Source organism: Balearica regulorum, chromosome 6 (genome assembly GCF_011004875.1).
Source record: "Balearica regulorum gibbericeps isolate bBalReg1 chromosome 6, bBalReg1.pri, whole genome shotgun sequence".
In the NCBI taxonomy this organism is placed as follows: domain Eukaryota; kingdom Metazoa; phylum Chordata; class Aves; order Gruiformes; family Gruidae; genus Balearica; species Balearica regulorum.
This window is the reverse complement of record NC_046189.1, coordinates 15,860,454-15,875,971: the sequence shown is the minus strand read 5'-3', so window position 1 is coordinate 15,875,971 and position 15,518 is coordinate 15,860,454. Positions and strand designations below refer to the sequence as shown.

The following is a 15,518-nucleotide window of genomic DNA, read 5'->3' as shown; positions in this document are numbered from 1 at the left end:
GCCCCGGCCCCAAAGGGGCGCCCTCTCCCGCCCCTCAGGGAGCCGTAGCGCCGACACAGACACCTCCGCGTCCGCCCGTGTGTACGCGAGTCCCCCGGACTGGGCTGCGGCGCGGTTCCGCCGAGACCCCGCGGCTGGGGGCGGGCCAGGACGGCGCTAAGGGCAGGCTGGCCGCCCGCGCTCTCCCCGGGGCCCGCTCCAGCAGCCCTGACACACTCGAGCCCCCTCAGCGTCCAGGCCTTCGTGTCCGCCGACGCCATCGGCTTCCCTGTGGCGACGCAGGCCACTTACTGCGGCTGTCTCGGGAGAGCGCGGAAAAGGCCCGGCTTGGCGGCCAGGCCACCGCGCTGCGGGCTGCCTCGCCGGGCGGAACGGCCGCGGCGCGTTACGTGCTGCCGCGGCCTCCTCACAAGGAGACATCGGCGCGCAAAAGCCGGGCAGACCCGGCGGGGCGGGCACCGCCACGGGCTGACCGGACAGCCACGGTGCGAGCTAGCCCGCGGGTCACGGCCGAGCAGCCACTCCCCCCGCCCCGCCGCCGGGAGGAGGGGCCGGGCGGGGCCGGCAGGGGGCGACGCGGCGGCGGGGCCGGGCGGCGGCGGGGGCGCGGTCCCATAAAAGGCCGCGCGCACGGCTGGGCCCCGCATCGCCGTGAGAGCCGGACCGGCGCGGCCCGCAGGTAACGGCACCCGGTGTACCGCGGCCCCGCGGGTGGAGTGGGGTACGATGGGATAGGACCGCACCGCGGGTAACCGCGCCCTTTGTCCTTCCCTTCCCGGGCGCGGCGTCCTCCGCCCTGCAGAGGGGCCCTGGGGGGGTGGCTTTGTGTTTTAATGGGATTTTTTTTTCTGGCGGCTCGAAGCGGGAGCTCTGCGGCAGGCTGCCGCCCGGCCCCCTCTCCCGCTGCACCTATGGCTGAAGGCGCCCCAGGTGCCAAGGGGGTGCTTGCACTCCGGACTCGGCCTCCCCGGCTTGGGGCTGGGCTTTCTCTCGTCGCAATCCAGATGTCGGATTAATAGTCGGTAGTGTCACCTAGTGCCCGGTTATGCTTAGGGCGCCTCGCGTATCCCGGGGCAGCCCTCCTGGGCTGGGGGGAGTCCCCGGTCACTGCCGTGCTGGCCAGGCCCGGCAGGGCCTTGCTCAAGCGGTGCCAGTATCTGGATTTCAGCCTCGGTTGTGGCACCGGCTGCAGCCCGCGGCCTGGTCGGCAAACTCTGCCAGTGCCAGAAGAGCTCGCCTGCATCGCGTTGTCAAGGGTGGGCTGCGTGTGTGCAGCCAAAAAGCAAGTGCAGGCAAGATCTTGGTTAGTGACAATGATCTGCAGTGCTCTCCTTGGGAGCATGCCTGATCTGAAGAGATCTTCTGTAAACCTGAATTAAGGAGTTGTTGCAATAGTTAATTATTTACTGTAGGTTACGAGTCCTTCCTGAGGACCAAGGAGTATTTGGAAATTCAGAGTTTCTTCCAAGCTGCCTTGGCTAAATGCCTACATTAAGCGTATTTAAAGAAGGGTTGCTGTACGACAAAGACTTTGCTGACTTTGGGCAGTTCTGGAGAGTATAAAATCAAAGGGAAAGAGTGACAGAAAGGGTTGAACTCTGGGGAATGTGTGCTCTCTAGAGGAACCTCTTGGCCTGTTGACTCTGGTGTGCAGAAGAGGGATGCCCCTGTACATAGGGAAACTAGGGACATCAGTGTTTGAGGGGGGCAAAAGTACTGGGGCCATGATCAGATAAACATGTAGGATGCTATCAGAGTTGTTTAAGAAGCTATCCACCTATCAGTGGAGATGTATCTCAGTGGAGATGTGTCTCATGTACCTTTGTGTTCCCCTTGTGACAAGAGCACTGTATAGGTTTGAAGCCAGCTTTGTAAAACCTATTGCTATGACTGACATAGTCTGATTTGTCTTATTTAAGTAGAGGTCAAACCACAAAAAAAGCTATGGTGGGTGTAATGTACACTTTGGTTTAAGTGAATCGGACTGTTTCTCAGACTGTGCAAGTGCCAAAAGCAAAACTGAAGTCTCCTGAGTAGTAATCCTGTGCCTAGGCCATGGGAGTGTGAGAGAGTCCTTATTTAGATAGCCACAATTGAAAATTGGGCCCAAAATACTCGCATAAATAAACTGAGCTCAGACAGAATGTGGTCATGTGAAGTTAGTTTTCCATGAGGACTAGAGAGGCCTAATATAAGCCAAGATGCTGTCTTTCTTTTTGATAGGAGTGCTTTGGACTAGTTAATTTTTCAAGTTTATGTTCTCATAATAAATAGAGTTTCAGTAACTCACAACCTTATTTGACTTTTTTTCTTTTTTAAATTTCTACTCTATAAAGTGTGGAAAAGCTTGATGCAGTAGCTAGAACATAAATTAGAAAGTTTAGTCTCTTCCCAGAGTAAAAATGTTTAATGGATTGGATTTTGGAAATACAGCACAAGTTAGTTTAATTTAAAAAAAAAAATAGAACTGGGGAGCAGTCTCTCCATGTGCTTGTAACCTGGGGCCCTTACATTGCCAACCTCACACCTCTGAATAACTTAATCTAGATGAGTAGGCTTTGTGTACAGTAGGACCCTTCATTCTGAATAAAGTAACTCATAGACCTTGGTATCTGTGAGACTGCAACCTCAGGCACGAGGGCTTGGTATCTCACTGTAGTATCCTAACAGCTGCATACAAGAACGGGGCTGTCTTGGGAGGAGGAACTTGCCAAGTCATAGCTCTTGCATAATCAGAGCTGAGAACTGAGAAACTGTGGCTGTTAGAAAGCAGGGCCCTGTGTTAGAGCAATTCAGTGGCTTGTAGGGTTGGGTTTTGTCAAGAAACAAAGTGCAAATAGAAGGGCAGAGTTCGGGTTTATTTTTTTGAGGCATTGTGAACAAATGTCTTGGGAAACCTCTGTTCCATACAGAAAACAAATTTGTCCAGTATTTATTTTAACAGCAGAAATAAAGCTTGCCATGAGAAAGTACTCTTGATGTTGTCCTTGGATTTCTGTACCTGTTCCTTCCTTCCTGGGGAAGGAAGCTAATAAAGCAACTGACAATGTATCAATCTTAATAGTGCCAGCCATATGAGCTGTCATTAAAATAATGTCCATTAACCCCTGGGGTTTTTCAGAAAAGGGCGGAGAAACAGGCAACTGGACTAGAACTCATGAAATCTAAAATAAACAGGACTTATCTATTTCTGTGGAGTTTGGGGGATGAGTTTTGGTCATGCTTCGAATTCTTTTGTACAACCTTAATAAATAAAGCTCTTAACCTTAGAACACATGCCCTTAAATCTTTGATATTAACCTTTATTTTTATCTTTGGATAGATCTCCCTAGGAGCTGGGGCTTTAAGGAAAAATACCAGTTAGCATGAAATTAGGCATAAACTGTGGTTATTTAAAAAAAATTTTAGGAGAGATCCAGTATGCTATGTTTGTACCTCTTTTCTAGTTGTGTTGTAAAAATGCAGGATACATGTATTGGTGATGTGTGTTGGCAGTTTTTTAAGTTAGGTTGTTTTTTTATCTGTTGCAGCTCACGATGTCTAAAAAAATCCATGGGGGCTCCGTTGTGGAGATGCAAGGAGATGAAATGACACGGGTCATCTGGGAACTGATTAAAGAAAAGCTGATTTTTCCTTACGTAGATCTGGATTTGCACAGGTAATGGCTCTTTATGACACACAGCCACTTTGTACTGCAATTTGCATGTGTTATTAAGCATTGATCATGTTTCACTTAGCACTGAGAGCCTTACAGCTCCTCCTGCACTAGTGCAGAGAGGCTAACTAACCCTTTTTATACTGGTAAAGTTCCCAGCAGACTCCCCTGGTTAACTTACCTATGGTTAACTTACCTAAGGGCCAACCTCACTAAGTTCTCTGGAAAGCACACGCTCAAGGTGAAGACATTTTGTCAAAGTCTGGCAGTCCCTCTGGGGTTCGGGTTCCTCACAGTAGTAAGCAGTGAATGCTTAATTGTAAGTTAGCTTCTGTACTGTGCCTCTAAGGTTTTCCACAGATGTGGTCTGCATTTTTATCTCCTGTGTCTTGGTTTTCCAGCACCTGGGCAGTCTGCATGGCTTCTTGCAGCCTAAACAATTAGAAACATGGGGTGTTTCAGCCACTCCCTGACTTGAAGCCTAGCATCTGTGGACTCTGAGTAGGTTTACAGCTTCTTGCAATCTCTGAAGATCTGCCCAGAGGCAAAAGGGTGGTTGTAGGGCACAGACTCTGCCCTGATGTCTGTAGGCTTGAGCTCTGCTACTGACAGTGTGAGCTAACTGTTGCAATTATTTCCCAAACCTAGGCTGTGCTCCTACACTCTCTTCTAGAGAAGACAAATACTAGCAGCTGGTATGGCAAAAGAGACTTGCTATCTACAGTGTCTGGTCAAGCAGAACAAATAATCTCTCCCGTTCTAGCCACTGAGCTATAATTATTAGAGAAGTATCCAGCTGCATTGCTCCTAGCCATATGAACAGAGGCCTTCAATGATATCTGCCATTATTAAACTCACAAGTCTGACCTCTTTCCCTGCTCCTGGAGTAATTTGTATGCCACCTACATCAGGCTTTCTACTTGCTGGTGTTAAGAATCAAGCAAACAGGAACCCAGCAGCATAATACACACACGCAGTCTGGAGCACATCCCTTTTCAATGAGGGGTGGGAGGAGGGAAAGTGGACCCCTGGCTGAGGCAGCACAATGGCTAAATTCATGTACAGCTGGCTATGCTTCAGGGCTGTCCCATGCTGGGCACCATTGTTCTCCAAAAGCTATTAAAACAGTGAGTGTGGGAAATGTGCTTCCTCTAACTGTTTGAGGGGAACATTGGCAGTTTTGCTGCTGGAGCAGCATTGTGGGGTCCATTGTCAAAGCAGTTTTTAAGCCTAGGTAGCTTCATATGTTCAGTACATGAAGGAAGGCAGAAACCCTCAGCACAAGAGGTTTGAAATAAAGGTCCATATTCATCTGGATGTTGTGCTGTGCCATACCATTAGAATCCCAGACTGAAAGCTTCCATTGCAGCAAGCTCAGAAGGGAAGGCAAAGGAGATACTGGCTCTGTCTCATGCTAGCAGACAGGCTCAGCCATAAGCTGAAGCTGTCCTTTCTCTAACCCCCTACAAGCAGCAGAAGTATCAGTATATGAGCCTATGTTTTCTTCCAGTCTAGCAGCATTTGCACTGAAGAGGGATAACTTCGGTTATGGCAGAGTGCTGGAACCACACTCATAGGCACATATGGTGTCTGGTTTCTTTCTGTGGACGCAAATGTCCTGGGCAGTTCTGACCATCTTTGTGGGTTTGTTACAGCTATGACTTGGGCAATTTGAGCGTCGCGATGCTACAAATGATAAGTAACTGTGGAAGCTGCTGAAGCCATAAAGAAATACAACGTTGGCATAAAGTGTGCAACCATCACTCCTGATGAGAAAAGAGTGGAGGAGTTCAAGTTGAAGCAGATGTGGAAGTCTCCCAATGGGACAATTAGAAACATCCTAGGTGGCACTGTCTTCAGGGAGGCCATTATCTGCAACAACATTCCCCGGCTGGTGTCTGGATGGGTGAAACCCATTGTCATTGGCCGTCATGCTTATGGGGATCAAGTGAGTCACTTCAGTGCTTCCCCTCTTTTATCTGAACAGGCTTAGTCCTAACTCATAGAACTACAAAGACTTAGACATCCCTGTGCTGCTTTTATCCCTTGTACTCTACCTGGGAGAGGGTGCATGCTACTGCTTTGTTTGTACAGCACCTAGTGAAGTGTGGGAGAGCCTGGTCCATGCCCTGCTTCCTTAGACAATGTAGCTGTATAAACAGCATTCAGGGGCCTGTGCTTGGATTAGATAGGTCTGTACCTAAACACGTGGTATAACTCTTCTAAGTTATTTTTCTTCACCTCTGCAGACTCCTCCTCCCTCAATAGCAGTATATTTAGAAAAATATCCTTTACACTGCCCATCTTACTTCTCAGAAGGACTTTTTGGTAGCAAATGTTGCTCACAGCAAAAATGGATCAGAGTGAGTGATTTCTAGAAGTGGGCAAAGTTGCCTTCTGTGCATGGGTGTGGATTTGTTTTCTTTTTTGTTTAAACTGTGATCTGCTTCTTAAACTTACTTGCACAGCACTCCTGCAGAGTTGGTATTCATACTGGACACATCAGGCTGTGGTATCAAAGTAGGGAAATATCCTTTATCAGACCTCTCCTGGCAGAGGTAGTACAAGCCATGGAAAAACCCTAGCATGGCACTCTGGCCTTTGGGCAGCCCAGAGGACAAGAATCAACAGTGCTGGTCTCCATGAGTAATGATATGCTGTAAAGCAGCCAAACATGACAAGAGAAAAGTCTTCTAGAAGAGCCAAATGCTTAAATAGATGGGTAAACCCACAAACTGAGGGCAAGTCATAAGACTAGCTGGGGTGGGAAGGTAAAAGAATAAATTTCCAAAAGGAAAATAATTGTAGAGCCCTGACACTAGAAAAGAATGGGGTTCAACATCCTTAACAGTACTGAATAGTTGAGAAGGTCAAAATAATAATAGGAAACAATGGATTAAGGGGAAAGGATTGAAACCCTGCCAAAGTATGAGATTAAAGTGAAAGAAATAATGTAAGAACATGTAAAGGACACAGGAGCAAGATACTTCTGTAACTTTTAGAACAATTCAGCGACTGATTCCCTCAATAGGAGGGAAACTACTTAGAAAAGGATGATGAATTGCAAGGAAATGTAACCTTAAATAGTACTGTTCAGGGCAGTGGGAAGATGAGACACCATTTAAAAACTTTAAGTACATGTTGGCTCTGCTTTGGAGTCTGTAGCTCAGAGGAGCAAAATGTGTAATCTATTTACAGAATTCAAAGAACTCTTACAACAGATTGGCCTTTCAAATGTCATCATGGATAGAAATAATTTTATTAAGGTGCTGTATGATTCACCCCTTATTCATGGAGATCTGTAGTTGTGATATGAATGGCTTTTTTTGAGGCAGGGAGAGGAGCATTTCTACTCACAGGCCACACAACACTCTGAATACTTTTGCACTTTAAAACTTAAGTGCATCTGCAAAAATACTCTGCCAATTGATGGGGCCCAAGAATCTGTAAGCTTCTTCCCTTAAAGAGAAAAATCTCTTCTGAAACAGGCAGACTCTTGACTACTTGTCTTTCTAATCTCTAGTAAAATAATCTGATGACCACATGGCTGAGTAAACAGAGCCTGTTCAATGGGGTTTTTAGTACAACTGATTTGCTTTTTTTGCACCCTAGCCCTCACAAATGTGGTTGTCTTTTATGGATCTGTCCTCTTGATAGATAAAATAACAATACTATTATTTATTTTTTTAACAGTACAGAGCAACTGATTTTGTGGTACCTGGGCCTGGAAAAGTAGAGATGACCTATACTCCAGCAGATGGAGGCAAACCAGTCACATATCTGGTCCATAACTTTGAAAGTAGGTATTGTCTTTAAGTTGTGATTAAATCTGATATTTTTTGGTTAATGCAGCCTTTAAGTATCAGTCAGATCTGTTTGGTAAAATATGCCTTCGAGGTAGAGTCAGGAAGAAGGTCTGGGCCTTCTTCATCTATCTGAGAAGTACTGAAGGATACTTGAAACCTTCCTGGGATCAAAGAGGCATATCAAACACACAATCATACTAGACTGGCCACCTGTCATGCTCCTTGTATGATGTCACTAGTAGTGGCATGTATAGGGTTTTTCCTCTGATAAGAGCGAAACTTGGCTTGACCTAAGGGGAGATATAGTTAAGAACAATTCAGGTATAATTCTTTCTGGTTTTAGTTTGTCTTACTGGGTTCTACATACTTCTGCAATTAGTACCTTTCTTTAAGCAATCTTTTTTCAATAGAAGTGAGAACTGATGCTTACTCTGCAAGGTGGAAAGGAGATTTGACAAGGATGCTTCTGACTGTGTAGGCTCTAACTGTTTTAACAGATGCAGCCCCAGATGTATTGATGTCCCTCCTAGCAATGTTGCTGTGCTGGTTGTGGACATTGCTAGCCTTAGGAGGCAGAGCCCTGACATTGCTGGGCTTTGTTGCATGAAAACAATAACACACACATTGCTAGAACTCAGGGTGTTTCTCTAGGGGCAGGATTCAGGAACACATCACAAGTCATCTCTCCTGCTTATCAGTGATCAAAGGGTTCAGGATTTGAAGCTTTATGGTGATCTATGTATGTGAGCGTGCAATGTTTTGTTTCTAGCTACAGAAATCTAATGTATCCATGTAAACCACAGAATCCTAGTTTGTATGGAGTTGGCTTGGCAAACAGGTACCAGGACTGCCATATGACCCTCTTCTGTAATACTTGATTTCTCTGGCATTCATGCTTGTGGGAGCCTAAATCTCTAGTCTCTCTTGTTGCATGGCCTTTCATCTGGAGTTGCCAGTCCTAATCTGTTGTCATCTGATAGGCGACTGGTAAGCCATTGGAGATGTCTGGCAGTTCCAGCTGCCAGTCTGATTCACTGCTCTGGGTTGCATCAGCAAGCAGAAAGCAAGGAAGTGCAAAGATGGCAGATTACTGCTGTTGCTCTGGGGGACCTCCCCTCCCCACAGATAACTGTTGTGCCAGCGTATCTCCACCATGCATAAGGGAAGCTTGTCCTATTGCTATACTAATATGTTCAACCTTGACACTGAAGCAAGAGATTTTAATAGGCAGTAGGATTGTATGATTGCAACAACCTATATGCAAATAAGTATTTGAATAAAACTTAATGGCTGACATTCTAGCAACTATGAAATCATGGCTCCAGAGGACACAGTCTCTTTAACTGATCAGACTCTGTTCTGCCCTTGACTCCTAAGGGAGGCAGGGGGACAACATGTATATTTGCTGGTAACAACAGGAACTTCATTCCCTGCCAATATCAACTTTAAATGACCTTGCTATCTTGGCAAGCAGATAAACCTCCTCTGGCTTCCCCTCTTCATTCTGCATGCACGTCCATGTAGTCCTTACCTCCAGATGGCTGTTACAAATGAGATTAGGAAAAGGTATTTTCAAAAATAATAAATTTGGGGTGTTTCCAGAGCAAAGATCTCTGATAAAGGCACTGTGCAATGAACTGGAGAGGTGGTGATGGTGAGGTGCTTAAAATTAAGTACATAGTATCTACCTTTCACTAGAAAGAGCTGTGCTGCATGTAAAGCTGTGTGCCTTTCCTGTCGCAGTCTCCCTTGTCCTGCAGGACACAGTACTCAGGATGGTAAAACTTTTTAATGAAGCCCTAGACCCTACTTTCACCCACAGTCAGCCTCTCATGATCTGAATGCTGCTTTCCCTCAGGTGAGCTGGGCTGTAAGTTTAAGGCACTTCCGTTCAGGCTGCTAATACTTCTGCATTACACAACCTAAATCATGTGAGTGTTAATAGTTTCCTCAGAGCCTTCTCAGGACTTTCCCTGTGCACCCAGATAACTGGCATGTTCTTCCCACAACTTGCTGGAAGTGAGCCTGAGCAGGTGAAACAAAGCTGCAGGGTAGGCCAGAGTCATGCGCTGAAAAGATGTGGGAATGCATGTGGGAACTTGTTTACCTGAGCTAGGCAAAGCAGCCTCTGACTGTTGGAGTTAGTTCTGCAGGGCAGTCAAAGCCTGAAAGTACAAGGCACTTAAGATGGGAGCAAACCCATTTCTAGTTTTGACTGAGACTCCTGCTCCAAACTGCTGCCTGCCGCTTTGATAGAAAAATACTCTGTATTACTTATATGGCTAATAGTAGTTCCGGCACACTCACTCCTGTCAGTTTTGCTGCTTAGGCTGGATTAGGAAGAAACTTCTTAGGGATATTAGATCACAGCATTAATATGTACCTAGCTGTAAAACAAAACCACCTTCCTATCCATGTGTCACAGGACTGCTGGAGCTTTCAGCTGATAGTGCAAAGTGAATCTTCTCTGGAAAAAACTGGCCTTAAATTGAGAACAATCTCAAGACACCTGGGGATAATGCCTGCCTGCCAGAGTGTGCTATGGGGAAACTCAAATCCTTAACCAAAACTAAATCTAGTTGATTCCTATCTGTTCTTCCTCCACTAACAGGCTGTGGTGGTGTAGCCATGGGAATGTACAATCTTGACCAGTCTATCAAGGATTTTGCCCACAGCTCCTTCCAGATGGCACTGTCTAAAGGCTGGCCTCTCTACATGAGCACTAAGAACACTATCCTGAAGAGATACGATGGTCGCTTTAAAGACATCTTCCAAGAGATCTATGACAGGTAACTAGGGTAGTTGTGTACTTCCTACCACGGTGCATAAGTCTGCAGTGGGAACATCCTCTCCAGCCTTGTGAGCTGCTACAGTTAATTCATCATTTTCAGACACTCAGCAGCACTTTGAGGGGGCTGCATGCCTTCCCTGTTGCAGCCTCCCTTGTCCTGCAGGACACTACTCAATGTTTGAAGCTCTGCTAAATGTGGCTGTGGTGTTCACCTCTCCTAGCAGAGTCACAGATTCTCTATGGGCTCACCTGTGATTCTGAAGCAGGACTTGCGGTGGCCTAGCAAAGCAAGCAGGAAGGAAAAAAAAAAAAAGAGTAAAGAAGATGCAAATTTCTTTCAAGTTTTTGTTGTGGGTTTGGTTTTTTTAGTCTTATCTCTGTGCACAATTACTTGCACAAGTTGTGCAATCCTTGTTTTTATCTATGTGACAAGGTGTTCTGGTTTTGTCTTTTTTTGTTTTTCAGAGAATACAAGTCCCAGTTTGAAGCCAAAAAGATCTGGTATGAGCATAGGCTCATTGATGACATGGTTGCTCAGGCCCTGAAATCTGAAGGAGGCTTTGTCTGGGCCTGCAAGAACTACGATGGGGATGTGCAGTCTGACTCTGTTGCGCAAGGTATGAGATGTTCCCTGTACTACACTGAAGTAGGCTCAGTAGCAGTCTCATGACCTCGTGTCATATCTTATGTAATGGCCCAGGAGGTGGTGTTGAGTCTCAGAACTTACATTTCAAACCTGTGGCCAGCCGTGGAGATAACAGGCAGGTCAAGAATTTCTGATGTCACTTTTACAAGAAAATCCATTGAATGTAGACTGTGTAGTTGCACTTCTTTAGCAGATGGCAGTTCCTACCACCATTGTAACTGATAAGCTTTCCATTCTAATGGCAGGTACCCAGGCAGCTGGGATTCTGTCACTGACAGTTTGAGTTAAGCCGACTGGTGGTGAGCATACTGGCAGATGCTCTACAGATAAATAAGAAAACCTTCAGGACCTAAAGTTACCTGTCATGTGTAAAGAGAGAAATTGCTATGTTTAACTTTACAGACTTGTAGTGATTGATCAAAATCCTATATAACCAAGCTGCCTGGTGCCAAAAAAAAATGTGGATACAGAAACCAACAGGGCAAGATGTGTGGCTTTATGTAATATGCTATTTCTAAAGTAATGCCAGTAAACTGCCTCCCACAGAACAAGGACGTATGTTGGGCTACTGAACAAAGAAGCTTTCAAAGACAGATCTCTGAAAGCTACAGGGTTAGAAGTTAAGTGAATGTCCAGTTTTGCCAGCTCATGGTTCCTTTCATTAGAGCAGATCCTCTTGATAGGAAGTAGGTTTGTTTCCTATCACCTTGTGGGAAAGACAGCAATTGACAGCCCAATGCTGCTTATTTAGGATTCTTTGTTCTCATACTGCATCTTTTCAGTAAAAATCTGTCCAGCAAGTTAGGTGAGAATACTAATTTTCTTGAAATAGTGCAGACTTCCTGCATATCTGTATTTCATGGTTCAGCAGCTCTTTATGTTCAGACAAGCTCTAACTTTGATGTGTCAGGAATAGCCAGTTAGTTGCAGCAGCACTGCTCTTCAGGAGTACTTGCATCAAGGCTGGGAGGATGTGGGGGGATTAAGGGGCCTGTCCAAAGGAGACATTGAACTTTTTTAAAACTGTGTATTCTGTAGGCTATGGCTCTCTGGGGATGATGACCAGTGTGCTGATCTGCCCTGACGGCAAGACTGTTGAAGCAGAAGCTGCTCACGGCACAGTTACTCGTCACTACCGCATGCACCAGAAAGGCCAAGAAACATCCACTAATCCCATTGGTAAGCTGCTTTTCACTGCCCTTCAGTGGTCTCTACACATGTAAGAACAGGTATGGAGTAAGAACATCTGCATCCTTTCTGCAGAGAATTGCACCGCTGAGCAGTGAAACTGGTAGTTCATAAGGCATTTTTCTTCTGTGGAGATAGCTGCAGCCTGGAGCAAAAACATGCTGGAATCGAGTGAGTGTGAGCAATAAGCTAGACCTAAGCTAGCCTTTGAGACATGCTCTCACTCTTCAGGAAACAATGGGTTTTATAGCACAATGGCCTTAAGGTTATGTTGGTTATTTTTTTAGTTTAATCTCCTTCCTGATGCTCCAAAAGACCCAGCCACCACCCAAACCATGTACACACTTAAAGTGTAAGTGCACCTAGAATGGGATGTGGGAAAGAGTCCTCTAGAATTGCATAGGGACCAGAGTGTAATGTAATACCAGGAAGAAGACTGCACCCTTCTATCATAAGGACAATCTTCTATGTAACCACAAAGTTCTACCACTGATCATTCTTTCTGACTTGGGCAGGAACAAAGTAAGATAAAGTGGCATGCACAAAGAGATTGCTGGAGGCAGGGAGTAGTTTTCTGGTGTTGCTTTTTAGAGCTGCACAAAAGGCAAAGGTATGCCTAGATGAAGATAAGCATTCTCTTTTCCATACCAAATTTTCTATTATTTCTGTTTTCAGTTTTATTAATATTAAATAATTACTGTTCCATGTAACAGTTTAGAACCATGTCCAGAGAGTTCTAGAAGGACAGAGTAATCTAGTGTTCTCTCTCAGCCTCCATCTTTGCATGGACAAGAGGACTAGCTCACAGAGCTAAGCTGGACGACAACACTAGCCTCAAGAACTTTGCAATTGCCCTGGACAGAAGTCTGCATTGAGACCATCGAGTCTGGCTTCATGACAAAGGACCTCGCTGCCTGTATCAAAGGCCTGCCTAAGTAAGTATGTGAAGTAGTCAGCTGTGCTTGGAGGAGGCTGTTTTACTTAGTGTTTCTGAGCAGCGTTTGCTGGGAAGTTATTTTCAGTATGGTGAAGAATTGCTGGAGTCTGGGTCGCAGAACAGGGCCCATCTGTACCCAGTGCTGTACAAACAGAACATGAGTCACTCCCTGCTCGAATCAGCTAAGTCTAGGTTGCTCTGTCCCTGCTATTGTACCACATGCATGGGGAAATAAAGAAGGACCTGCAAAGATTTCTTTTATGTCAGATCCTGCCCTGCCCATTTATTAGAATGGAGACCTACTTCACTGCAAAATATCACCTGGCTACTTCCTCTCTGGAGCCTTTGGGCAAAAACCATCATCCTGATTAGTAGAACTCTTTTGGTTTTAGAGGCAAGACTTAAGAGTTCTTTGAACAGTCCTCCCCTGCTTTGAGTGTTTGAGTGGCTTTACAACTAAAATCTGTCTTGTTTTGTTTTCCCCCTCCTCAGTGTCACACGCTCTGACTACCTGAACACCTTTGAGTTCATGGACAAGCTTGCTGACAACTTGAAGGGGAAGTTGGCTTCTCTGCCCAGACTTTAAGGCATGGGTTCTACTCAAGTTCCACTAACAAAACATCTCCCACTTACACCAGAGTGTAAGTGGCACTGTATCACACTGTTGTGTAACATTCAAATACTAGACAAAAATGAACATGTACACCTTTTTAAATGTTTAAAAGACCATGTTTTCTTAAACCCCTTGAGCTGCTGGGCTAGGCCTTACTTTTGCTAAGCATCTGAATGTGATAGTATTCAAACTCAATGTAGGTCTGGATTCCTAATGTCATTCACAGCAGACCTGAGATTTTTCTCTATGACTCTGATCTGTGTTTCTTTTCTTTCTCTCAAACTGAAAGCCAGTCTGTGTCACAGCTCTGGTCAAACCAGTGGTGACTTACTGTCCAACAGACCTTAGAAATCAGAACCGTCCTCATGTCTTCAGTACTGTCTACTGAGTAGAAGTGAGCTCACAGGGCTATGCCAGCTCTACTGTAGCCCCTCTCCTACTTAATTTATCTTTTAGTGCCAACCAGAGCATAGCATCCTGATACTAAGGGATTTGGTTCCCATTGCTACAGTCAGGACTGTAGCGTTTGAGAAGAGCACTTAGTAAATGCTGGAAACAAGCCCTATAGGTTAAGAGCCTAATAAAGTCATGCTGCAGTGTCCTAAATGCAGTCCATGCATTTAGTTATACTCTTCCTGACGGATGTGAAGCATAGGAACTGTTACCTCTTCCCCCATCCCACAATTCATAAAGGTGCAAACTTTTCTCCAGTTGTCTGGGCTATTACTTACCTTTCTGTTCTGATACAGCAAGTCAGATTATGACTGTGAAAAACTATTCCATCCATGGTTTTGTGTTTGGGGTTTGTGTTTTTTTTTTTTAAATATTTTAAACTAAAATAAAAGCCAACTAACATTCTCTGTGGTCTCTCCTTCCTTTGTGTGATTAGCAGATATGGAGAAATTCTGCCTCAGACTCTCCAGTACATGTTGGAACAGACTATTGGAATGTGATATAAACACAAAATAATCTCTCCCTTCTTAGAGTAGGGTTCTAACTTGTTCTGGCCATGGCAAAATGTGGTCTGTAATGTGGTGGTAAGCATCAAGTAGTGCACAAGAACTTCAAGTACCACTTCCACTGAAATTTTGGTTTGGAGCTAATAGAAATTTAAAACTGATGTATCACCACTCAACAAAGATCAGAAACTGGTTATACATGAGACAAACTCTCACCCTGCAGCTGACTAGCTTTAAGTGTTGGTTAGGATAGAAATGCAATCACATAATATTAACCTTTGGTTTGGGGTGAGCATGTGTTTGAAATTCATATGAATGAACACAGTGGTCTGCTATTTTGTTACTAACACAAACATGTAAGAAGTGCTGCTGTAAAAGTCCCATTACTAACCCATAGAAGCTACAGAAACAATTATCAGGAACAGCTGGAGATCTACGTTCCAGCCTGGCTTCTGACATCAGTAGTTCAAATTACTGTGCACAGGCAGGTCATACTGCAGCAGCACCTCTAACAAATTCCCTGTTATTTACTAGCTCCTTCCTGGCTTCTGGAGTTACAGAGTACCAGAGGAAGCTTAGTACCTTTCAGGAAACTGAACAAATAAATAAAGGGTCATTTTTAAATTTTATACTTTATTTTAATGATTTAACAGTACAGCTTAGTAGTAGCATTTACCTGACTGCAGATGACACTATTTTCCCTCTGTACTAACAAAGTTTCCATCTTCTGGAGAACTTTGCAGAGTACAGCAAGACCCAATCTATCCTCGTGAACTGATGGATGCTGCTGAAGTGCTGAGGAGAGGAAGGAACACTTGTCTCTGTGTTGGCAGAAGCAGCAGTAAGTGCAGTCATATGACCAGAGTGTGTCTCTCTGCTTTGCCATGGAGAGAAAGGAAACATTTTTCCTGCTTCCAAGGAGG

At 45.0% G+C, this 15,518-nt stretch overlaps 2 protein-coding genes across 6 annotated transcripts in view; one reads left to right on the top strand and one right to left on the bottom strand.

The window, feature by feature from the left end:
* PIKFYVE (phosphoinositide kinase, FYVE-type zinc finger containing) overlaps positions 1-647 on the bottom strand; it is a 67,191-nt gene extending 66,544 nt beyond the window's left edge. For all 5 annotated transcript variants that reach the window (XR_012836062.1, XM_075756474.1, XM_075756473.1 and 2 more), the window contains exon 1: positions 292-647. Coding sequence is in view for 4 of the 5 variants with exons in the window: in XM_075756474.1 (XP_075612589.1) it covers positions 292-647 (356 nt within the window). In the remaining variant the exon portion in view is untranslated. The remainder of the gene's footprint in view (positions 1-291) is intronic.
* Positions 550-13,744, top strand: IDH1 (isocitrate dehydrogenase (NADP(+)) 1). Its single transcript, XM_075756484.1, is given in 12 exon segments — positions 550-679; positions 3,531-3,658; positions 5,311-5,323; positions 5,326-5,350; positions 5,353-5,603; positions 7,349-7,454; positions 10,073-10,250; positions 10,718-10,869; positions 11,937-12,077; positions 12,858-12,946; positions 12,948-13,021; positions 13,516-13,744. Coding segments are annotated over 11 exon segments (1,245 nt in total). The 5' UTR covers positions 550-679; positions 3,531-3,536; the 3' UTR covers positions 13,610-13,744.
* Positions 13,745-15,518: the final 1,774 nt, after the last annotated feature.